General features: G+C 33.3%; 1 protein-coding gene across 2 annotated transcripts; it reads right to left on the bottom strand.

Annotated features, from left to right (window-relative positions):
* Positions 1–298: 298 nt before the first annotated feature.
* LOC110455865 (scavenger receptor class F member 2-like) lies at positions 299–27,362 on the bottom strand. Of its 2 annotated transcripts, XM_021506277.1 has the most exons (12): positions 27,282–27,362; positions 22,395–22,610; positions 13,668–13,925; positions 11,383–11,481; positions 10,801–10,899; positions 8,404–8,496; positions 6,994–7,092; positions 6,369–6,464; positions 5,327–5,422; positions 4,646–4,738; positions 2,442–2,651; positions 300–2,175 (listed from the first exon to the last, which is right to left on the bottom strand). In XM_021506277.1, the coding sequence occupies exons 1-12, from the start codon at positions 27,349–27,351 to the stop codon at positions 2,045–2,047; spliced, it is 1,560 nt and encodes a 519-aa protein (XP_021361952.1). In that variant the 5' UTR covers positions 27,352–27,362; the 3' UTR covers positions 300–2,044. The 2 variants fall into 2 exon arrangements, with proteins under 2 accessions (XP_021361953.1, XP_021361952.1); XM_021506278.1 differs by lacking the exon at positions 5,327–5,422 and having other exon boundaries at positions 299–2,175.
* Positions 27,363–27,725: the final 363 nt, after the last annotated feature.

Here is a 27,725-nt window from a genome sequence, read left to right as displayed (position 1 = left end):
TTAGTTAGCAAGTCGACTGCTAGGGTGTACTCAATACAGCTTTATTTTTGGGTACCTAGTAATAACATATTTTGTCGATATGATGTGAAGAAGGTTTCAAATTTATCACTTTGTATTGTGCTTTTCCGTTCTTTACTCTCTCAATCTATAATTATTGATTAGATATGATGTAGACAGCTATAAATTTAAGTCAAATCACAATCCCCTGTCAAGTCAATTAAAATGCATTTATTGTAACACACATTAGATTCATGAAATAAGTTTCAAAGCTAAACATAATTTCTCTTTATTCTATTTATGTTATATGCTACATTTTATTAAAAGAATTACATTACGGTACATTACAGGTACAATGCTTTTGTACATGCTATTTTCTGTGCAATTTAACATAAAAAAATATTCCTTCCAATCTCTTACAGATGCACACTCAGACACCTGTAAGGTATACTTGACGCAAAAACTATCTTATCTACATTAATAACAAACAAGTGCTTTTGACGATCTTTAAAATATCACTTTTAATCAATACAGCCCGAAATGTGCATCAGAAACAAAAATTGGCACCAGAAGGGAAATAATCCTTTCTTCAATAAACCGAAGAGACCAGGAAATCTAATATGTGTTATAGCATTGTATATTTTACCACGTCAGCGATGTAACATTATTATACATTGGTTAATATAGTATAATAGTTATATTGATCAAATATCAACTTTTGGTAATATTTATACGTTCTTATATAAAACTGATAGAGTAATATCGACCGCGGACGCAGTTCAAAGTCGATATTACTCCAGCAAGTCAATATACCACGTATTGATGGAGACACTCGTTTTAATTTTTATATTACATAACATGAGAAATTAGATTGCCAAATAATGGATCGGTTTTCGGAACGAAATATCATGATGGAAATTTAGAAACACATATGGTCACGTGGAATACAAAAGTGGGTCGATGTGATTTATATCAACGAACCTGGGTCCAGGGATTGACAATGGAGATAAAGGGGAACCAGAACATATGTCATATTGATCAATAATGTGTGCGAGTGCATGTAATATGTTTTCAACAAACCATCTGTACTTCTCCAAAAAACACTCCAGTATTACAGATTTAAATAAGTGACCAATTTGTGAATCGTCTTGCACGTAGTAGCTGCTATATATATATAGAGTATTTGTATGTGCGTGTACATCAACATGAAATAGGCACAGCGTGCCAACTTGCTGAAAGTCAAGAAACTAAGATATAACATCAGCTTGTCGGTGAAACAAAATGAGATGTAACGTCATAAACGTTTGCTAATACAGAAAAGCAGTCTTATTTCAATAATGTTCATGCTGACACAAAGTCACAAAAGTAAAAGAGAAAAAAACTGAATTACGCTTTCATTTGTACAAAAGATATATTCAAAGTATTCTCTTATTAATGTGGAATATAAAAATCGGGCTCGGGATCCGGCTTTTTTAATAATGTAACCATCATATCCATACTCATACACGTTATACATTCAATCATAACACACGCACAAAAGAAACATTTTATTTATATATCTTATGTTTTAATCTGCAGAGAAAAAATCACGCTGCAATATTGACAGGTAGTACGATGAGGGTTAATTGCAACCCCATATGAAACAGTATCACTTGTGTCCGATAACGATATCAATACATTGTCTGTTCAGATTATCCAATGCAGTATCACTTGTGTCCGATAACGATATCAATGCATTGTCTGTTCAGATTATCCAATACAGTATCACTTGTGTCCGATAACGATATCAATACATTGTCTGTTCAGATTATCCAATACAGTATCACTTGTGTCCGTAACGATATCAATACATTGTCTGCTCAGATTATCCAATACAGAATCACTTGTGTCCGATAGCGATATCAATACATGGTATGTTCAGATGATCCAATACAGTATCACTTGTGTCCTATTACGATATCAATACATTGTCTGCTCAGATTATCCAATACAGTATCACTTGTGTCCTATTACGATATGAATACATTGTCTGTTCAGATTTTCCACGTTATGTTGTCTCGTATAAATGTGGAACATCTCTCTCCCTATATCCAAGTTGCTCATAACTGCTGTCACGTGCAGACATCTTCGTGATGCTTTCTTCTGTTTCCTGGGCGCCTATAACGGCATAGGTACCGTCTGAAAAATGACAAAAAGCAAGTACACGAAACTGCATTAGATATGAATGTTGGCCTAAACATCGACTATCAGATACAAAGATGAAAACTCTTAAATTATTTCATATGTTCAGCTATAGTCAGTTCATGTTATGATATACTTTTGTATGTATTGAAAAATGGTATTAAATAAGTGTGAGTGAATTTTTAATCCTGAAATCTACTCTAGGTGAGGCTATGTGTGTTTTTTTGTTTGTTTTTAGACTAAATAGAGATATTCATGAAAACCTGTTTCTGTCCGTCGTTCCTGTCCAATACGAGGTAAAGATATATCTGTCATAGTGGTAGACCTCGTGGTGTTCTGATGGATCATTGAACGATGTCTTCTTGCCTGTACAATTATCACGAGGGCCATGACAACGATAACCACTCCACAGCCGCTACCTATACCAACTGCTGCCGCATTGAAGTCATCTTCTTTACATGGTAAACTGACAACTACAAGATATGTGATATATGCATTATCTTATTTTCATTTTGTTATTCAGAAATGTTTCTTAACAAGTTTTGCCTTTACATTGGTCAATACATTATGTTCTTCATTAAATCTATTGAACACAGATTTTTTGTATTATTAACACCATTCAAGCATTTCTATCTTAATATTTGTGATAATATTTCAATTGATTTAATCGAGCTTTTGCAGATCCAATGTTCCCTGGTTTCATCAGTTTTGTAAGTATATAATGTTACGAGCATTTGCAACACACACTTATACATGAAGCTGTACATTATGCACCCATGTACAATGTTGACATCATAAGACTAAAATGGTACATATACTGTTACTTTTGCAAGGTGCATTTGTTTCACGCATATGCTAATTTATCAATTCTATTTTATTAAAAAAAGGAGCCATTGCGAATTATAAACAATTTTATACCAACAAATACTTCAGCAATAATCATAATGTATGCATATGTGTGTAACTGTATGTATGTATGTATGTACATGTAATTGTTTGCCGCACGACTATCTTTGTTAAGCTTTTATTAGTCAACTTTATATGTAAATGCCTCCTTTCTAACAAAGGTTCATGGTGTATGTCAGTTATCAGGTCAATTATGGAATTCGTTAACATATGAAGATCATAAATTATATTCCGCATGATATTCAAAAAATGCAAAGGACTTTCCAAAAATTATAAGGAATCATGATGAACATATAAAAACATTACCTGGTACATGTAAGGATTGGATAATCTGAACAGACAATGTATTGATATCGTTATCGGACACAAGTGATACTGCATTGGATAATCTGAACAGACAATGTATTGATATCGTTATCAATGCCTGGTACAGGCATAGTTATTTTAACTTGTTTCACAAGTTATGTTGTGTTCTCACTTAAGTCATTGTTCATCATATCAAGTATATAATGAAGTTCATCATATCGAGCATATAATGAAACCCACCCAATACATAAAACGGTAAATATACAGCGAATATCTGGTAAGCGTCAATTCTTTATTGTTTATTTCTTGTTCTGTCCGGCTTACACAATTTTGCAATTACTCCATACAAAATTTTACAAAATAAATAGTAGATTCCCTGCGTTGACTTTGTTGCCAAACAGGATGTATAAATGTTAATACAAATTACCTTTGGAATTATCTTAATCATAACTAAATTTCAATGTAGTGCTTTCGTTTCAAGTTTATGTGAGCAAGTGTGGTACCATTAATTGATATTGAGTGTGAAAACATATATCACGATTCAACTCAAAGATTCGAATACGTGAACAGGATTTGTTAAGACCTGTGTTTTGACCTTTTCTGATTTTTTTCTCTCCAAAATGTAGCATTACTGGTACATTTCTGGTAGAGTGTAAGCTAAAGTATTGTGGTATATATTTCTCGGTATGTTTTATTTTAACACATCAATTGATTGATTTATCTCTCTTTATTTTTATTTTATTTCGTATTTACACTTACTTATAGCATCAAGGGAAGCAAGAAGAATATAACCTTCTTTTTACAAAACTCTGCGGTCAATTATATGATCACAATTGATTGCAAGAATACAGAACAAAAGCTATAGGTATCAAAACATACATGTACGACTGCTTTTTCCAAATACGTTTTCATAGTCAGCGTTTATGCAATGAGAAAACTGGACATCTCAGAGTCGTTCAAAGAAGCATTTATAAGTTGCGCTAGTGAAAATATATCTGCACGGTTATAATTTCTTCCACATAGTTATTTACGAAATAGGGATATTCCTTGTGGAACACTCATGTAGAAAATGGGTGTTGTCCTAGCTCCTACTTTACAGTGTCGTATCACTTTCTCTCTATCATCTTGTATACTAATTAAACTTATTATCGGAACAGTCTAGAAGTAATTAACGCTAGCAAAAAAATGGAAAATCGATATTTGATAGTAAATGGAACAAAAAAGTATATCCCCTTTTTAATGTTAGATTACTTACGACTACATTTTCCGGACAATTTGTCGCAGACCGGATCGACACAGTTCGGGGAGCAGGCGACACAAAGAGGACCGAAGAAACGGTCTTCACAGCCTATTTAAAAGTAAACATGATGTATTGATAGAGTATATCATGAAAATGATAAACAAACAAGGACTTTATATCTTTACTTAAACGCCAAATTTGTATCCACTCTAGGGCAAATACTTAACTTTATTCATTAAGAGCCACCGAGCGCTAACATCCGGGCAAAAAGAGAGAAAAAGTTAAAACAACTGGTTTCGTAATTGTTGTACAGTAAATAAACCTTATATATAATTATGATACTTATCTTACATGGCATATCATTTAAAACCTGGATGCAGACTGTGTCACATCATGAGGAGGTTAGGTAACACAAGAATGTTTTAAGATCAGGCTTATGTATTCACGAGGGAACAATTAGTACCAGGGGTAAGCTTCCGTTATCCCTGAACACATTATAAAGTTATCGGATAACAGGTGTCCAGCGAAGCCATCATGCGAGAAATTAGATAAGTACCAATGAAATCAAAACTGTGATATTGAAATATAACCTAAATATATCAAGGCACCTCTACATATTCCTTACACTAATGTAATATCTCCATATAAAGTTAAATCTTTAAGTTGATATAACAAATCATTACATTGATATCTTACCTGTACACGCACTACTATATTGGTCACAAATTTTGTCTTGACAGTTATTAGAACACGATTGGTCACACTGGATGCCATGGTACCCATTGACACAAGCTAAAAAAACATCATACATAACTTGGTCTGAGTATGTTGTTCGTTTGAAATTGCGGAACACATCAATGAAATATTTTTATTATTATGAAAAGGTTAGTTTGAAATAAGAGATAATATATGATATCTATAATTATAACTTTTTTACAAGTAAAATATTGAAAAATATGTATTCTATAAAAAAAGCGATATTTTAGTGAAAATGTAACTTTTCCTGATTTGACGAATTAAACACTGATTACAAACTTCCATAAGAAAAATTACAGATGACCTATATGGTCAAAGTCTGGCTCGCTGAATTATAATAAGTCCTCGATAAAATCATATAAATATATATATATAGTAAATGATAAATAAATAAGTCCTTGCGAAGGAAAATATAGAAAAGAAGAAGGCAGAAAGGCCTAGCGGACGATCTGAAAAAAATATGTTTTTATTCTCTCTCTCTATATATATATATGAATTGTTTATTTATATTACAATAATTATGAAACAAGTTATTTCAAGTTATACAAATCACTCGTGTTGGCCTTGATGTTAGCGCGCGGGGGTCTTAATGTGGAGGAAACCGGAATACCCGGAGAAAACCCATGTGATCGGGCAGGTGACCCCGGCCGCCTTAGTGAAAGGCAAGTGCACTATTCACTGCACCACCCGAGCCAAACCAGACTTTGTAGGTCAGCAATTCTAACTGTGTGATCGGAGGAGCCTAATGTCAAATGAAACACCGGGTCAGCGTCTTCAAGGTTCAAGTCATGTTAAATGATGGCCGAAAGTCAAGGGGAACCTGATCATCTCTGACAGTGATGAAGGATAACTTACAAAGGTTGTGTTTATATTGATCATAAAGGTAGGCTGTGACACAACCCTGCCTTGTTTATCGACCACCCACTTTTCTAGATTTGGCGCTTATGAAATACAATTATACGTTTATGAAAACTGTATTCACCTTCACAGATACCAGTATCCTGCATGCACATTCTGTCTTTGCAATTTGTTGGACACGTATGTTGACACATGTTGCCATGGTATCCTGAATCACATCCTGAAAGCATCAATTATGTGTAAGGAAAAATAAACTAAACAAGTACAAAATTTTTCACAAAGCTCTATGCTGAATGGTTATGTACATGTAAAGATTTATGCATATGCGATAGACGATTACACTCTTTAGTCATGATATAAGTACATGTATTATTGTATTTTGGTTCTTAAAAAATACCCCCAAACCAAACAAACAGAAGAGTTGTAGAAAGTGTACGTTACTGGGATTGCTTATTGATACATCTGCTGCCATTATTATATAAGTGCGAAGGTAAGATTTGAGTTTGACGTATTGTTTAACCTTGATTTAAACACAAGTTCAAAGTTGTTAAGATTAAAAAAAACCGATATTATCAATTTAGCTGATAAGTTAGGCAAGCTGAAAAATTAAGAACATAAGGAGCAAGCAGATTGATTAATAGTATATCACCCGTAATGTGAATGGGAATAAGTATACATGTACGTAAATTATATGAAAGTCTTAGACTTGTTCAGTATTTAAACATTTAACGATCAATATTATGATATACCTGTAGTACAGAAACCGTTGTCCTGGGAACATGTATTGTTTTTACAGTTGGCTGGACAGGTCTGATTACACATATTGCCATGGAATCCAACAACACATTCTGTAATTGATAATCAATTGTTTGGAAATCATTTTGATCAAATTTTATCTTTCTTTTAAAGAATTAAATAATTACTAATTTTGTCTTTTTAAGACAACCAGGAAAGGTGGATACCCCGATACCTGATTACCTTGAAATCGGAAAAGAATTTTCTAATCTCATAATATATGATATAAATATAAAACAATGACAAACGAATGCACTAAATTTATATTACAACAATTATAAATCACGTTTTCCTACTTATACTAATCACATGTTAGTTTTTTTCATTTGAAATGATACCAGAGAACACCCCCTCTTCCCCCCTCCCCTCCCCCACCCGAGTGAACAATTCCGAATTGTGCATTGTGCATTGTATTCCGCAGGTGTCATTTAAATATTCTACAACAATACATGAACAATTCTATAGGCTATTAATAGTCTATCAAATATGTTTTTTACACCTAAAGGATAAGTTCTGAAGTGTTTCCTTTCTTACCACTACTAAAAGAAATCATGTGTAAGCGATATCCAGTATCTACGACACGTGACCATGTATCACGCGTTATTTTGTATTGAATAATAGTATGTATGACATGGAAGTACAAACATATATGCATATCGCAGTGAACTTAATCATTAACGAATATCTTCCTATGCAATGACACAATAAATACGAAGGGACCTAAACCTTGGCGACTTTAATTTTGCTCGGAAATAAATGATAAAAGAACATGAATAGAAAAAAAAACTGTCGCAGAATGCATAGATCGCCTTTTTCAAGATGTTTGATTCCTCAGGAACCACATTTCCGTAAGACTATTGATCGTTAACTTTACGGTTAATTTCAAATATTTGTATCAAAACTTTACCTGGAGGTGCTGGCAAAACAATAAGTCAAAACGAGTGACACAATTACCTCTCCGTTAAAGTAAAGAAATATATACCCCAAAACATACCTATATGTGTCTTTATTGCTGTAAAGACCTGCTTCATATCCTAAAATTGCCCGATTTTTTGGTTCAGTCAACAAAAACAATATGGAATATTGTTTACTGATATCTAAATGTCCTTAATTCTACTGTTAAGCAGTAAATTATCTTTTGTCATCGTTAATGTTGATCGGAATCATTTAAAAGCATTGTATAGGTTGATATAACCACTTGAATTATGTATTGAAAACATTTAAAAAAAGAAATATCAATGGGTACCAACACTAATAATTATAATTACTGAACAAAGTAGTTAAAGCTACTTAGAGCAAATGAGTTGGATATAATAGTACTTGCATCAACATTCCCTGCTCCTTTTGTTAATAGAAGAACTTACGATCACAATTTCCGGATGTTTTGTCGCAAACAGGATCGGCACAGTTCGGGGAACAGGCAGCACAAAAAGGTCCGAAGAAACTGTTATCACAATCTGATAAGATATGAAATTAATATCGGATAAACTTTTTTCCGTTACGGATAGTATCATCAAAACAGAAGGCCAAGGCATGTTGAATATGCAATACGTGTTTTGTTTACTCTACCAAAATATACATGTACCAATGGTTCAATGTTTCAAATCAATTTGGTTGAATTTCGAGTAATTCTTCACAAATACATCAAATAAAACATAATGGAAACGCAAAACAATAACATGTCCGCAGATCACAACATACAAGAGTATACAAAATAGCTTTTCACTTCATAATTCCTAGAAAAAGGAAACCAGCGTTTCCTTGCGTGAATGGTTGCATTAATGGATGTCAAAATACGATTTCGAGAGAACTCGTTTGAACTCGTTTAAGCCAAACAAGCATCAAATAATTGCTTTTAATTAAATCCCAGTACAAATGCTTATTTTCGTTCTAGAATGAAATACAAACATTTAAACTGATAAAGGTTAGCAACATTAAGCGATGTACCTTTAGTCACAAGCATTCACGTTTGAAGAGCAGCATACATAAAAAAAGGCGGAAGGATGTATTTCCTTTTACGTAAGTGGTCCAGTATGCTTTGAATACATATGCAATTACGCTAAGGAAAGGTTTTGTCTGTGATGATAAGAGAATGGAAGGGGATCAGATTCACAACAAAACCCTCATTCATATCCGTTTTTAGTTTCAATCGGCAGTACCGTATTCCGTGATATCAATATATGAGGATGCAAACAACTACATATTCTATATAAACGCAGACTTTCAAACTAACCATGTCATTGAAAATGTTTTTTTTTTGTGTCAGAAGAACTTTTATCTGAACCAGAATAGCTCCTGCAGTCCTATCAAAATATTTATTTAATCGATCGTATCATTGCCTACGTACACGTTCCCTCACATACATTTTCCCCTGACAGTTTACCCGACAGTATTGATCATAAATGTCGATCCCATTGACAAAAGCTGAATAAACACGGTACATTCAATTATTGGATGGTGTTTCGACAAAACGTTACAAAGCACATCAGGTACTTTTAAATCAAACAAGTGAAGTCAAATTAAATCCAAGACCATATTTCATTAAGGCCTTAATGCAAGAGGTGATAGTACAAATATATTACCAAATGTGCCATATTATCAAATTAGTACTAAAAGGGTGACAAAGTACATGTATTTGTATAGATATAAGACAATGTTTATTTCATTGAACTCCGTTGAAATATCATTAACAATCAATGTGATTGACACAGCTTTGGTAGCGCACAGGCATCATGAAGTGTTTCCCTCCAAAGCCGCAAACTACGTTATAGTAAATGTAGATTGGTTCATCTGTATCAAACGTAACATTTTCCATCTGCAAGTTGCTGTAACTAAATCAAAATTGACCTATTGGAATATAAAGTGTATGATTTATACCTTTGAAATATCATAATCTTATATATTCTGTATATGGTGAACTCTGCTGGCCAATATCGATCGCCATTAGAGACACGATGTCAAAATAGTTATATTTCAAAATTAATTGATACAATTTCGATTTATTTTTCACTTATATATGTATAAACTACAACACACAGTTAATAAGATGACAACATGTGTCCGATTACTATAATATTAGTCACAATAATGGTTGAAATTGAGACTTCTAGGAAAGCAATACAAAAATCAGTTTAGGCCAGCAAGAGTAAAACAATACTGTAACTGTATTCCTGGTTCATCTACACATCACTGCATGTTTATCATAAACTCACCCAAAACCAATATTGTATGTTTTAATCATAGATACAGATATTTTATAAGACTCTTTCATGCCCAGGGATGTAAGATAGGGAAATTCCTACCGAGGGGTTTTGCCAAATTTATAAATCCCGAGGGTGGAATATCCCTATCCTACACCCTTGGGCATAGAATAGTCATATAAGCTTAGAAACCACGAAAATGAGTTTGGACTGGCAACCAATTTGAAAATATCAAATTTTCATATGAGCTTTTTAGACAAAAACGAATTTGTCAGCCAGATTTAGTATACTCCAAAATTCCAAACAAAGTTTGCGCAGAATATATGATCACATCTTTCTAAGGTATACGGTAAATATATCGTAAAAGGTTTAAATTTAATCACGTCGCCTTTTCCACATTGCAGCATAGGATATTTCCAAACTCGTGACGTCAAGTCATTGTTGAGCCACTGTGACGTCACGTCACATGAAATGGGATGTAAGATAGAAATTTCACACACCCCTTTCTACCCTGGACAGCCCTATCTTACAAATGAAATGAGAGAATGACGTTTTACTTACCTGAGCAAACACCGGACTCCACATTGCACACGCCATTCAAACAGTTTGTCGGACATGCTGTACAAACAAGCCCAGACTTATAAAATCCCGGCGCACAGTCTAAAAATAATAAGACGTTACAGTGTATGATATGTTATTAAGTAATCACTGCTGATTCAAAGTATCAGACTACAATTATCTAATGGTAGTATTAATAACAGTTAGTATATTATCCTAAAGGCAATGGCATTTCATTGAAATCAAGAAAAAATGAGATAAAGAAAAGCAATAGTACACAACTTAATGGAAAACATTCGTGATGTAATTTGTATGTCAACGAATGAAATTATCTTATATTATAATGATATATAAATAAATGTGTAAATGACAAACTGTTCAATGTATTTGCTCTTCAGGTGCCTAGTAACACTGAATGTCTAAAACAATGGCAATATTTGTGCAAAATGCAACGTCTTCGTTTGTGAATAACACATTTTTGTATAATTCCTGGAGTTTTGTCAATTTTCACATTTGTTGGATATATATCAATATGAACATTCGTCTATTACAATTAAAAAATCTATTTAAAACATTTTTACTTACATGTACACCGGCCGCTGTTAGGATGACACAGGCTATTAACACAAGTTGTATCACAGTTGCTACCACAGTTACTGTTACCATATTTTCCTAGTGGACAACCTGGAATTTGTATCTCTTATGATGCAATATGTTCAAATATCCTTTCCTCCCTAAACGAACTTTATCATTTTTCGCTAAATAGAGAAGTATGGTAAATTGAAATATGAACATCAATACATAGCAGCAAATTTTTTTATTGAATTGTTTAAGGTTATGATCTCTCACCAAAAGCATCTGCAACCAAACAAGCCACGAATAAAGTCCAATAATTGTGTATTTGTGTAACAAAAATTAAAAAAAACTTGAACATTTTATAAAAAGTAACAGAAAATTACCTGATCATATGCGCTTAAAATAAATTAAAATCGATTATACAGTTTCAATGTTTAAAGTAATTTTATATTAGTTTGTCTCTATAATAGGTGTCATGCATTATACAAGTGGCTACTGAAAAAGGAGTATTTTGACCGGCCTTTAAAATGTGAATCCTTTATTAAGATAAAAACATTTTTATTGCCTTTACACCAAGAATGAAACCTGTTGTTCCATCATATATACTTCACCTTTGTTTGCCTGGATGGAAAAATAAAAGAATCTTACTACGAGAGGAATCCAGAGTACCCAGAGAAAATCCACGTAGTCGGGCTAGTGATTCAACACCTTTTCACGTCCGATCGGGGACACCCTTGCAGATCGGGGATCGGGAAATGAATACACCTGCTGTTATCCACTACATGTACCATAAGAGGCGATTGATGTGAAAAAGCTTGCAGAATTTGGCATTTGCTTTAGTGTCTTCTATTTGAGGTAACAAAAGCGACCAAAATAAATCTGCTGCACCCATTGCAATATTTGGGATCTTTACATTTCCCACTACTTCTAACTACCTTTTATTTTATAGCGTCTTGCTTGGCAATACCTCACTTTTAGCTTTAAAGTTTAACGTTCGTTCAGGTGAGGAAGGCATTTGGTTCTGTCCCGAGGCCAGATCATACTAAAGTCCTTAAAAATGGCGGGTACTCTTCCCAGCTTAACGTAAGGCATTTATGGTAATAGCAACAACAGCTTCACCCTTTGTCAGTATAATGTTACAAGACGAAATGCTGTACTGGGTGCCTTTTGCAAGGTATTCCAGTGAGATACAACTTTAAAGTCAGCATCAGATACATGCTATCACAAGGAGGAAACAACAACATAACCTGCAATCAGCACAGATACAAACATACATGAATACACAACACAGATAGGAGCATATCTTTAAATTACCATAGCTGTTAATAGGACGTTAAACAAAATAAAACCAAGTCCCTTGGGGGATCGAACACGGTCATCTTGCTGAACGGCGAGTGCGTTATCCAATACGCCATCCAACAAACCTTTCTGTCGTGTTGTAATTGCTTATAAGATTTGATGAATGTTTGGTCTTTGAAATTTTTTTGGATATAGGATTAAGAAAACTTAATAATCACTATTGTTTTGATAAGTAATAAGGTGAACATACAATTATTAAAAAACAAATGAAATATGAATATCAGTCAAGTTTGATTTTTTTTAAATGTACATGTTTCGTAATTGTCTATAGGTACACGTGTGAAAAAAATACTCATTTGAATCTACTCTAATATTTTCGAAATTATTTTATTTTTTTCTCGTAAGATTTGTCTCCCTTTGCATAACATAGTGATCCAAACCAACGATAGGTTTTGGTGTTATGATTTTCTTGCAATCAATGTCATAATGTTGTTTATTTCTATAATATTAAAGCTATTATCTGATCGGTCAGATTTCCACAACCTTGACGCGTACATGTACGTTACATCGTGTGATGAACAACAGGCTGATAGCATACGCGGCAAAATATTTAATATATTTCGATATTTGATAATAGCCTTGTATAGGGATTGAATCTGGATATCTCAAACAACATGTAGTATGAATTGGATTAAATTTGCTTCACATTCAAGACAAATTACCTGGAACGAAGCATGTTATTTCTGTTAAGCCAAACTCACCACTAACAAGGAACATAAAAGCCCTGGTGGTGAATTGTTCAAATTGCGACACATAACGTTCCCATGTTTCATTCTTGTCAATTTAGTTTATTTCTCTTAAACACAATTTTAAGATTGTTGATTAAACTTTTCAAGGCACGAATGACATATACACACAATACAACAAAATGGAGACTATAAACATCATATGACGTATCAATGGTTCACATCAAACTACTCCACGAATACACTCACCATAAACTTGTACTTCACAGAGTTCCAGTATAGCTTGTGTAGAGTACCAATCGTAACTTTTTGTTCGACGGTCGACGTAAATTGTCAGGTATCGGGTGTTGCCTGTACACGATGTGATTTGTTGAGTTAGTTTCACCATATTTTGTGTAGAAGTTGTGTCTGTAAAACAGCTCCCACTCTTTCTCCAACCTGTTGTAGTATCTGACAGGTATATTTGATGACCAGCGAATCGACCTTTTTGCTCTAATGATCCCTCATCTGAATGAATACAAATGTTAATAATCACAAGTTTAAGTGTATTGATATTTGTAATACAAATTTGTTTCGTTTCTGCTTTCATTCCATTAATATATAATATGCATCCTGTCTGACAGTAGTAGCCATTTTAATTATTTCCTTCCTATACTTCATAACTGGTTTACAATGATATCTATTTTTTCGCTGATTTTAGCTGTAAACAGATACAGACGAAAAATAAACGGTTAAATAAGTTTTAATGTATACAGCTACATATGTAGTAAAACGAATGCTGACCGTAATTCCTGTTGATTTCTTCCGGAAGACCTATTTATGAAGTCGTTACACCCTTTGTAAAACACAGGATTCTAACAACAGACGTTTTTTTCTGAATAATCCGCGATATTAACCCGTATCAAAATATGTATCCCTACATTTGATTTATTCTGTAACAGATATAGTTCAAACAATTTCATCTGTTGAAAATCCTTACGTCGAATTAGTGTGTCAGAGATGTGAAGGGTTTCTCCTGAAATGTGTGCATGGAGCTAATGATTTCAATTATCTGAATTCAAAGCTGCAACTATAATACCATGTTTATGCCTTTTATCAATATCTTTAAAAACTTGCATATGAACAGGAACCCCAGATAGTTTGGACCGATTTATCTCAGAATTAGTCACCTGTCTGAGATTTTAAAACATTTTTTTTTCAATCAAATCCTTTCATATGAAAATGTTAGTGTCTATATAATCTCACTACAATCGATCAATGTGTTGTTATAAATACAGGATATCTTAAGTGTTAGACAAGATATCGAATAGGCATGTATGTATCGCTCACACCTGCCTTTCAATACTGTTTGATATCACAATTCCACGTCCGTAAACTTCAAAGTTTGTCAGGACAAATTGTCATGTAGCAGTCAAAGACAAAGTATCTTCATTCCATTAACTTCAATAGCTTTCATAAGAAGTTTGACAAACTAAATTATGATACTTTCCACACTGGTTAATGTAATTCGTTCAAGGAAAAAAAGGATATTTCTTCGCAATTAAAATTCTTCATGTTACTACATTAGACCCTTAAGTACCATAAGATTTAACTACATTAACATAACATTATTGACCCATAAAACCTAGAACGTATGTCGAGGTTCTTTTTTTAAACTGTGCAGTACTTCAGCTAAAATGTCTATCTCTTGGTTCTTCATAAAATGTGATTTGAGGATTTTTTTGTTTACATGTTTGACACTTTTGACCGTTAGTTTCATAATTGTCTATGGTATATATCTTACAGTGACAAACATAGCCAACACGTCTGATTGACATTATAAATATGTACAGTGTAGTAATATTAATATGGCAAAATTAACGTTATTTGAGGAGAGCATATATACCAATTGTTGCAGTTATAATACATTAAAGGGTTGCAACAAGCTTTAGATAACCAGTCATGCATGAACTGGTCACAAGAAAAGGCACGTTGTCAATACGTTTACATTGTTTGGAACATTTCGGATAGTAAAAAGGTTGAACAACATTAAGGACACACGTACTTACGAATATCTTGGTAGTTTTTATAATATATGCATTTTGAACAGTCAATTAAGTTGCATTGGGAAAAAAGTTAGGAGGAATAAACGTCATATGATACACACATTCTCTTATATATGAACGATTATGTAATAGGAAAATTGACATAAGAGTCATTAAAACAAAACTGTTATGCAATTCATTTATAGTAATGTAATGACCCCATTACCTACTACACTCTTTGAAGCATTACAGTTAAAGCAGTTTATATTATTATCGGTTTACCAATGTATAAAGTTTATTTGTAACGATTATAATCGCTATTTGAATGAAGAACCTTTGTATGAATATTGTATTTCTTTGGGAATGTGTGTATGATGTTGTAGTTGCTTCGGTTTCTATATTAATTGTACGCGATTATCAAGACTATATATCCCAAAAAAGAAGAATGTTTTCTGTCATTAATATGCTATAGCTTTTATACTGATACGTTTCAAATTGAACATAATCGAAGATTGTAAACTGTTAGACAGCTGTCATCTGCCTTGTACAACGCCATGCTTGTGTTGCATTCGGAACTCTCGGATTTTATCTTATGTAAGTATTGCTATTGGAGAAGGAAAAAACAAAGGATTATTACATCTGGTTAACTTTTCTGCATACTTAATTGTAATTGGTCAGCTAATAGTATAAATAGTTGTGAACCGCAGATATTCAAGAGGAGCGATTTTACGCCTCTCAAAAGACGGTCAATATACCATCACCTCACCGCGATCAACCATATTATAATATTTACCAAATTTTGACAACAATGGAATGCAGGGACGAGGTAACTAATCAGAAACTTGGGCGTTCTTGTAAAGAACATCCCCCATGCTGTGTTACTTATAATAATACTAGTGAAATAATTCCGCAAAAAAATCCAATAATCTCCAATATTCGCTAATAATTTCCAATAGGCTCTTTCGATCCTGTTGTTGTAGTGAGGTGCATTAGGAAATACTTGGTATCATTTTGTATTTATATGAGTGTACATATATATGTACCAAATATAAATATAAATATTTTGTTGAACTATTACAAGTTCTAAGTTGAATTGTACTCTTGAATTGGTGATGTTTATAACAACCATAGAACTGCGGAGACAAAGCATACCAAAGGCCAAGACCAGACGGGCTCAAACAGACGTCAACTTGACATGATATACACGACTTAGCGACGCTACAGTAAATCAGTATTAAACATTATTAGAGATAAGGAATTAATCTGCAAACAATGAAGGGTAACACATTTTCTATGGTTTACTACATTTTACATTTCCAAACTTAACAGATACAATAATTTATTGTATTGATATAATTTCTAAAATTTACGGTTCTACTTCTTTTGTAAAATTTTGAATATACCACCAATATTAGAAGATAGCAATAAACATTGGATTTAGTGCGAAAATAAGATTTTTTTAAAACTATGCACAGATCAAATTTAACAATATTATAGAATAACCGGGCAGAAAATATTACATTGAATATTATTGGAAAATAATGCAAACCACTAACATATCTGTACAGTCATTTAGCAGATTTAAATATCAGGAATATTGGATATTGACTAGCTATATCTAAAATTACTATTATTGCATCACAGTATTATCTAAGTAATAATCACTAGTCCGAATTATTACCTTATATCTCATTGATGAGCATATGTGAATGTACGGCAATCGGTTTGTCTTTCCGGACGTCTGTTAACCTGTCCGATTTTCGTTTCTACATTTAAACTTGTTGAAATACTATGTGACATTCATTACAATTTTCATGCTTTTACAACTTTCGAGGACTAAAGTTGGATTTTAAGAGGAATCTGAACATATTTCATTAGCTTTTGAAACTCTGATTAGTTAGTGTTTTTAAACTAAAATGTAGCAAGACGAAATTAAAACACACAAATCTTATTGCACCTTTAAAATCTAATACATTGGACAGGAGAACAAACTCGATTATGGCGAAACTTGTAAAACATCAACATGCCCCCTTTAATATGGTATACGCACCCAACATTTCAATCCCATGTCAAGTCATATTCGAAGACTCAAATTAAACTTCGTGCTTCAGATATCCATTTTGATTTTGTTTCATTAGTTATAATAATCATCACACCCACTATTAATATTTTCTGCAAGCAGGAATTATTACCGGTGTCATCATGAAAAATAGCTGTTGTTTTTATATACCAAAAGTATCATAGTAAAGTTCTGCGATACCAAATGTTACCGGTTAATACATGTAAATGCAAAACCAAGAATCTTGTGACCTTCATGTATCAATGAACTTTACATAAAATGTCTTATCGTAACATTTAGTGTAGTTCTAAAAAATCTAGACATGTTTCAAATATTATAACACTTTTGTATTAGAAATAACACCAAATAATGTTATAAAATATAGCATATGATTTAAAGTTCATATAAAAATCTAAGTCCCTTTGCTTTTGTTCTCTTGTTCACAATCTGTTTAAACAAATAACTGGATAATTTTACTATGATAATAGTGGTTCATACAATCATTTACATGGATTGAGTGACAACCGAATTACATTCATACGTATTAGTAGGGAGATAGTCTCACAAATGTATACACTTATATTCAGATCAATTTATTTGAAAAAGTGAAAGCATCATAACATCGTTGTTATATTTATATGTTTATTGTTTCTATTTTCATTTCAAATATCTAGCTGTGTATGATATGAAATTGATATAAGTAATGTAAGCAAATAATAATTGAAGAATGAATATTAAAACAGAAAAAAAAGAATGATGAACCACACTGTTTCTGTGTATATGATGAACAAACAAACTCAAAAACTGTGAACCTATACAATTATTGCTGTGTGAGTTTAAGATGTATTAAAGACTTCTATCATATATATAATGCATGTACTTACATATACATTTTGTTTTGTATAGTATGATCTTGATAACAGACATCAATCGAAGTATATAAATCACATAAAAGATCCCTGACGTATCACAATTAATTATAACTTGACAACACACTAATAAGTATTTTAATTATTTGTTTAAGAATAAAATATAAGTAGAATTCATCTGTACCCCCAAGTATGCATAAGTGAAAAATACATATCATTCAATACTCATAGATGTGGTCTCAGAAAAAATGAGGAATCATGGAATAATCAACTAACTTGAAATTTAAATCAAAAGAAGGAATATTACTGTGAAGGAACTAGAGAGAAAGGTACCCCAAAGAAGAGCTGTTTCAGCCCCACCCTATTCAATAACACAATACATAGCATAACTTCAGATCTAGATAAAAAAATGCTGATGCTAGTGGTACATTTTTCTAGCATTTAAATCGTAATGTAAAAAGATCTATGTAAAAACGTATCATCCGAACACGTTGAATTCTAGCACTGGTGTCAAATCTTTGGCTTTTACATATATCAAAGAAATAACATATTTCAATTTGAACAATATAGACGAGACTACAATTACAATTGGTTGTCAAATTAATTATATGAACAGTATTTATAAATTCTTAAATTTAACTTTGATAGGGAACTTATCTCTTCAACTTCTTGTCGTCGAGTTTCTGTTTTTTCTCTCTCCATTATATAGATAAAGGTTAAGACATTTTACATTTCTTTTAGTAAAACACAAAAATTATCTCTACTTTATGTATGTTTATACACTAACAAACTAAAAGTTATTCATTTTTTCAATCTTTCGAGCTAAGCCCTTCTTCAGGGATTAGATGGTGTTTTTTTCAAGATGAGTAACTCAACCTGTTTTTCAAGATGGATGTGACATAGAGGTCCGATAGCATATAATCCCTGACGAAGGGCTAAGCCCGAAAGCTTGGAAGAAGACTGACTTTTTAGTTTGTTAGTATTATTGGGTTCCCTATCGGAACATGTGTTTATGGACAATATGTTTAAACTTTTCAGTTTTCCTTATACATGTACATATATATCTGGTCCAGCACTCTCTGCCAATTGAACTATATAACGGCACAACGACCTACAAAAATACATACCGTATAATTAGAGCGGTATTGAACTATATCTTTTGAGATTTTTGTTTTTATAAGAATACAGCAAAATCACTTGGTAATGTTGACTATGAAAAGCATTTATACGAGGTATACTTTCAATTTTCATAAATGGGAATTTCCCGATTTTTTTACATTCATTTTTTTCAAAATATTACTTGAATTTGGTGTCTTTTTTATGATATATTGATAAAAAGTCTTTTATAAACTTTTTGACATTTTCTTTTAAAAATAATAGTTTCTCTTAAAAAGAAAATATCATGAACATAGCTCAAACGACATATTCTGCTTTCTATTACTCAAACAGTCTTCAATCTATGTTACAACCGCAAAACTTTAACCACAGCTTCGAAGTTTTCCTATTTATATTTTGTGTGGGACATTTTTTCTAGGCTTTCATAAAATCCATGTACACTACGTCTATCACTCCGCCCTTGTCAACTATTTCAGTCCAATCTTCTAGAACCATTTATAGTTGCAGCACCGTTGAACGTTTTGAGATGAATCCAAATTGGTTATTACTGAACAGGTTGTTTTTCTCCATATGTGTAACAATTGAATCGCGTATTGTATTTCCCAATGTTTTACCTACGATATTTGTAAGGCTCACTGGTCGGTAGTTTCCTGCTTCTGGTTTTAACCCTTTTTAAATATTGCTGAAATATCAGCGTCCTTTTATGCAGACAGGACCTTTCCAGTTTCCTGATTTCTTAATTTAGTGCATTCTCTGTGTTTTAAATCGCATCTTGTCTCCATGTACCTTTGCCAAGCCCTGTGCTTCTTGTTGATTTTTTTGTCTTACTTCTTCTGTTTGTGGGAGATATCCTTTACTAATCCCGTTTCCTCTTTTAGTTTTTGGAATATGTTTATCTATACTTGCGCGAACTAATCCTTAAAAAAATAACAGTACATTGTGTCTGGGTCTTTCAGAATTTCATCCCAAGGAATATTTAATTCCGCTTTAATTATATCATAATTTCCTTTGTGGTAATTCTGGCGATACACTGCATTATCAGATTTCCGGTTATAGCAGAGAAATATATATTTCAGAACAAAGTGGTCACTGTGGACGAGAGGACTTTCAAAGATAATTTCATTCATCATTTCTTCTTCATTTGTTATCAACAAGTCCAGTACAGCTGGTTCACAGCCTATCATCCTTCTGGTATATTACCTTATATGCTGTGTTAAATACTTGTCTCTTATATTTACCAATTACCAAATTACCAATTTAAAAAGTTAATCAATATTATTCTTATCGGTATTTGGACTTATATATATACATGTACAACCAATTAATATCTTTATCAGAAAGTTTAAGTTTAATCCATACTCTTTCTTTGAACTTAGATTTCATATTTACTTCAATTGCTTTATGCATTTCCCTAACATAGATTGGTACGCACTATGGCACCCCTTAAGTTTCTGCTTCGCTATGATTCAATGGTGATCTTATCTTCGACCCTTGATAGGCTTTTGAATGTTCTCTCGCGAACTGCATTTGTTTCTTATTTTGTGCCCTCGGCACTTTCCATTATTCCCATCCTAACAGGAACCGGAAGTTGCTTTCTGTATAGAATAGGGACAGGTTTACTCAACAGAGAGTCGGTTCTTGGAGACCACTAAGGCGGTCATTTTTTACCCTAGAAGAGTGTCCATATCATAGAAACCAGAGAGATGGTTTTGATACATGTGTTGAGACACAACGCTTTCGTTTTTTAGCTAGAATATTGAGACATAGATACGAGTTTATATTGCTGTACGCAGATTGGATGTTGTTACCTTGTTTACATGTGCCTGAAACAAGACTGTTGATTAACATCTATGAATAAACATGCCTATTAGAAACTGTTACGAGCGTTAACCGCTACTCAGTCACACAATGCGTACACATGTGTCACGTCTTCATCTAAACAAAATGATAGGAATTCGTGTAAATAATTGATACAGTTGTGCAATGGTTATGCAATAAGTCGGGGATAAGATAGGTTATGCTTGTCATAAGGTCGTAAAATGAGACGTGTCCAGTTCAGAAACAATACCCCAAAACGAAACACTTGTTGGATAGCGGCCTAAGAAATGTGCATGCGATGTTCAAAGAAGTATTTTTACGTATATACATTTAACGTTTCTGTCAATTCCACTGTTTATAGATTGTATTGACTGTCCCTTATAGTCACATGGATAGTTTAAGGTTAGAACTAATAACGAAAACATAGATTTCCTAATGTATCTGCCATGCAACGCTATCTGGTTGGGTAAAATTTGCATAATAATAATAATAAAAATAAAATATGCTAGCTTGGAGTAAAAAAAAAATTAGATCCCCCCATTCGCTAAAAGTTTGTTAAAACAGTGTGCCACTTTCTTCTCATTATATTTCGCGATCTATTTATAGAACTGCATGACGGAAATATCGACTGGTAATAAAAAAGAAAAGTGGATGGTATATTTGTTTATGAAAAATGAACAAATATTTTTTTTGGAATCGATACTATGGTATAAAATATATCACTATTTAACTGAACATTGACGTTACCATTTTCGGTTCGTTTTAAAACCAAATTCGGACTTCGTAGACACTGCATCATGAACCAAAAGACCAACAACTCAGCATTTATTCTGCACGATATGAGTAAAATGACGCAAAATGAAATACAAATAATTGTAATCGGCTTTGACGAGCGATAAACCGGAATAAAATACCTCTTTATGATATTGGTCAGTAGCTGTGCTGTTAGTTAAAATTGTACTTACTTTTACAGTTAACACACAACCACTTCAATCATGGGGTATTATATGATTACCTACTGACTATACCGCTTCTTTGCTTTCTGGTTAGGTAAGTGTTTGTAGAGAATATGTATATATGTTTACATTACCTCTGTAGTATATCTTGACGTATTCGATGACGACTTGATCACCAAGGTCAATCAGCCACCAAACTTCATTTGGTGTAGGATTCCCTTTTGTATGTGAGCAACAACCACTTCGTAACGTCTGATTAATACAGTTATCTACTACCTTGTCACTAATGTACGTGTTATCATAATTTGAACTCTGACTTGTCGTGACTTTTGGTCCAAGACTGGTGTTTACTGAAATGGAAAAGAAAACACGTTATGACACAGCAAAGGACAATGTACACATGAGTATTTCAAATAAAGGATATGCTAAGATGGGCTACATGATATAGAAGTCTATTTTTTGTTCACTTACTGGATAAAGTGCTTTTAAAACCTTAATGTCAAATTTTTGCAAATCAGGTGGAAGCATTATTTCTATCAATGTAAAACGTATACAGCGCACTAACCACACTGGCTTATTACCAACACATTCCCGTGTAGTTAAATAAACATTTGTTTTGACATAAGATCGTGCTATAAACTACAAGATGCAGATTTAGATATTATGTTTGTCAATGACGATAGAATTTAATAAAAAATCTTACAACATAATTTTGACACGAATGTTTGATATAATTGCATTTAGCAAATATTGCAACGATACAATCACATTATAATGTGTGTAATACATGAACAAAAATGTACATGGCTTTTTCGATTCGCTAGCCATGATTAATATAATAATTTGAACGGGCAAATATACACTGTTATGCTTTCTTATCTTACTCATTTATCAAGCATTTAGCCGTCAATATGCCAAAATTTTGACATGTTAACATGACATACTAGTAAAATGTTTTATATACACTTCTATACTCACGTTTATGTATTTCATGACCTTGCGATTTACTGACTTGAACATTCTGTAAATATGTTTGTGTCTTTTCCGAACTCAAATGCAATATCGCATGTCATGATTCAGATGCGCATTTTGCTCATTGAATTTATGTCATAATGAACTTACGCATTAACACCGAAGGCAGCACTGAATATGCTAAATTTGAACGTATGATCATATGATGATGTCACGCATAATACTTCAGGAGAAGCATAATGACAATAAAAAAATACCCCGAAAATATCCGGTCATTGAAGAAGTATCATTACTACAAAACTAGATTAATAAATTTTGGCCCGGATGTTAGCGCGCAGGGGTCTTAATGTGGGAGGAAACCGATGTGACCAGAGAGAACCGACGTGGTCGGGCAGGTGACCCAATACACTTTCACGTCCGGTCGAGGAGTCGAACCCCGTCCGCTTTGGTGAAAAGTTAGTGCGCTATTTACTGCGCTACACAACCATCCCACTGAAATATTGAAATTTGAGCTGCAATGTCAATATGTTAACCAAGTAAATATCTTTCGGATTTTCAGATTATGAACCAAAAAAGAAGTACCACGAACGTTATCGAGTGGACAAAAATCCCGGAAGTCACGTTAAGTCTCGTTGTGATTTCTTTTTTTTTGCTTTGGGTGAGAAGTATTCAAGCATGAAGGCATATACGAAATAAATTATTTCTATTAGAATAACAATACTTTATAACATTTAGGCGGAAAGAAAATTCAATGTATAAAAATGTGTCCAACGACACCGTAAGTGCAAATTGCAAGCTATCACTAGTTCACTGTCCCCCACGTCCGTTTCCAGTTAAGCTTAAACAAATATCGCTATCAGTGCCGCACCATTAAAGCAAACAAAATGTTTAGCACTCACAATTAAGCCGAAAAGCAATAGCATGACTTCTCTTTGTTCATTTGCGACTTCAACATTCAAATTATAACGTAAAGAAACAATTATTTGCGACGTCATTTTCCATTATGACGTAAAAGTTCATAGCAATTGTTTCTCCGATATAATATCGGAACGTAGTGGGTCCCCTAACTAGTTATGACTGATTATCGTGTTTATACAGTCGGTAAACCTCATTTCTTTATACAATTTGAACTACCTCCAGCTAAATAAACATGATAACCAGCCATCGTTCGTTTGGGAACCTCCTTTTTAGGATTGTTGAATCAACAAACTATATTTGACAAATTTAGACATAGGAAGGCACATGAAGAATATCTATGTGTATCTTGGAGAAATGTACATACTGTTACATACTAAAATTGAAGAGATGTTATATTCGTTTTAGAAAAGACAGGTAGAAGCGAAAGCGTAAACGTAGATTTTAAATGTCATTTCTAATACAGTTCATGTCATTTTCCTGTAATTCAATGGACATTCATATCGCCCATGAACCTCATCTAAAAACGGTTTAATTATTAAGTTCCCCGACTTTTATTGTTCGAAGTGTATTACAATAAAATAAACAACTTGATTGACATATTTTTAGGCTCATACAAAGTTTTTACTGCCTACTCTGACCTCAACGGGGATTTAAATGAATCATTGGTTATCACGTGACTCATGCTAAATCATCGTGGATCTTGTAATTATGTTGTATAAGGACTTTTATGTGTCCACAACAATAACATTTTAATTTAAGCGACATTAACCATCGTGGACCCTATCGAAGTACACTTTGTATAGGCTCGTCCTTTAAACGTAAACAGGTGACTGCAGACTTTGAATGGGTGTATTTGTAGCTAGTGCGAGTACAACACAGCAGAGTTGGGTAAGGGGAAAGTAAATATGTTTCCTATATTGTCACCTGTCAGAAAGAATCTCATGGTGTAAATCTTAATTAGCCCCATGTATTGTAAACGACAACATGGAAACGCAATATATAAGATATATCTAGACATAATTATACACGTAAAACTTTTGAATGTGCATCTTCTATAAAACATGTATCAAATAAAATCTTTGTGTTAAGTAACGCTTCGGAAGTTACCCCTCGGTCCTGGATTTCCACAGATCTAAGACCACTTTCTTTAGAAATCTTTACTTTACAACAGGTAAATAGTTAGACACATGCCAAGTGCTCTCTAAACGAAACGATCTAATCAGCCAGCTCCCGAATCGCCTGCACGTTTACTTCGCCATTAAATTATCGATGTGCTAACTGCCCAGCCCGCCATAATTGAACTCATCAGGTGAGTTTAAAAAATGCAAATAAAATATGCATGGTCTTTTTTCCTACACGCTATGATGTAGTGCCAATGCTTTCGGTAATATTGACATACTATTTAATTGAGTATGTGTGTTGTACTATCCGGATATGCATCGTAAACATGACAGCATGCTAGGCCAATGAAATTGATATGAAACACGTAACCTATTCTAAGTATAAGATATATTATATATATAAAGATGGTGGTATAACCTAGTCTTCCTCCTGTACCCAAGTACATATATAAACATTGTGGTATGGCCTAGTCTTTCCCCCGTACCCAAGTACATATATAAACAGGGTGGTATGACCTAGTCTTTCCCCCGTCCCCAAGTACATATATAAACAGTGTGGTATAACCTAGTCTTTCCCCCGTACACAAGTACATATATATACATTGTGGTATAACCTCGTCTTTCCCCCGTACCCAAGTACATATATAAACAGTGTGGTATGGCCTAGTCTTTCCCCCGTACCCAAGTACATATATAAACATTGCGGTATAACCTAGTCTTTCCCCCGTACCCAGTACATATATAAACAGTGTAGTATAACCTAGTCTTTTCCCCGTACCCAGTACATATATAAACAGTGTGGTATAACCTAGTCTTTCCCCCGTACCCAAGTACATATATAAACATGGTGGTATAACCTAGGCTTTCCCCCGTACTCGTGTACATATATATACCAGGAGGTTACATTGAGTTCTGCTCTACTTGACCAGAGAAATGTTTGCAGTAGGTTTACATTACAATTAACTTTTCCACCCTATCTACTTTAAATGTTATTTTTACGGCCTGGCGTGTACAAACTAAAACAATCACAACATAAATAATGTATTTCTGATATTTTTGATTAGTTGTGACTACCACTTTGAACATTTGATTCAGTGTAATAGTTGTTCATATTTACAGGTGTAATCCCTTGCTACTATAGTCTATAATCACTGATTGTTATAAAGAACCTTGGTATTGAGCTATATACACAATGCATACATTTGTATATAATGCATTACATATTGACAATTACATGTTAATATGGTACACTTGGACAGTCTTAAGACGAAGTGTAATTAGTACGTTGATATCAAGCTTTACTACTACGGTTCAAAGTATATATTCAACATTAAGGATAGCGTATCTCATGTCATTACATTTAATTAATGTACACATGCAATCGTCGTGTCTACTATGTATTTTTAAACATGTAATCTGCATTATGTAAGTATTAAGCCTGATAACGTTTTAATAGGGAACATTTCAAAGGTTTGACAGTATAAACATGAACTGCATTGTACCAGGTTTATATCTGCATCAATATTGTGATACTTTTACTGCATCAACCAAGAAACAGCTTTTTCTTAACACTACCACGGTAACGTTAACGCCAACAGGAATATTTTACATCATCTTAAATAAGATTGCCCCGCTTTCTAAATACGAAGATATGTAAGAAGTGATGAGTAAGCTAAGCGGAATCGCGACAATCTTACAATGTGTACCTTTTAGTGAACCAATGTGATAGTCACCAGTTTATTCAGTAACAGCGTTCACACATGAATGTTTATATGATAGGAACACTTGCATACTCAAACGGGTCGTTTTCGCGATGCATATATTAAGTCAGTCAAAACGTGATTTTAAACATGCACATATCAAATACTATTCATTGGAACCTCATCTATGTTCATAACTGCCTTTGTAATCTATTAAAATCATTTGGTATTAAAAATGATACAAACCAAACGTTCAAGATAATTCACGATCAGCATAAAACATTAACAGAATTTATGTATTCAATCATACCTGATGTGTTGACAATCTGAACCGATGCTATGAAGAAGAGAATCACCAACCACATAGGACACACCTCCATTCTACACAATGTGTACCTTTAATAAGCCGGAGGTATGATGTAGTGTATTTCTACCACACATATACTGACCAGGAAGTTAAAAAAACCCAGCTCTGTACTTCTTTATCAAACGGTTAGTAAAAGCTGCATTCCCAGTGTGATGCAACTCGATATGCCCATATAATATGACAGAAGGGAGCAACGGCCATAACATGATAATATTACTGAAAAAGAGAAAGTGTGTGGGCTGTTTTTGTCAAGAATGAATACACAATGAGCAAATTGTGTTTGGCAATTGAGGTTAAAATATATCTGTTATAAATATTGCTTGACTTTACTGAGGTTGCCTTAAACCTGTCATTACTCGTCAACTGTAATAACAGTTTGTTAGATCA

This window comes from Mizuhopecten yessoensis, unplaced genomic scaffold (assembly GCF_002113885.1).
Source record: "Mizuhopecten yessoensis strain PY_sf001 unplaced genomic scaffold, ASM211388v2 scaffold8389, whole genome shotgun sequence".
NCBI classification, from domain to species: Eukaryota; Metazoa; Mollusca; class Bivalvia; order Pectinida; family Pectinidae; genus Mizuhopecten; species Mizuhopecten yessoensis.
This window is presented reverse-complemented; position numbering and strand designations above follow the sequence as displayed.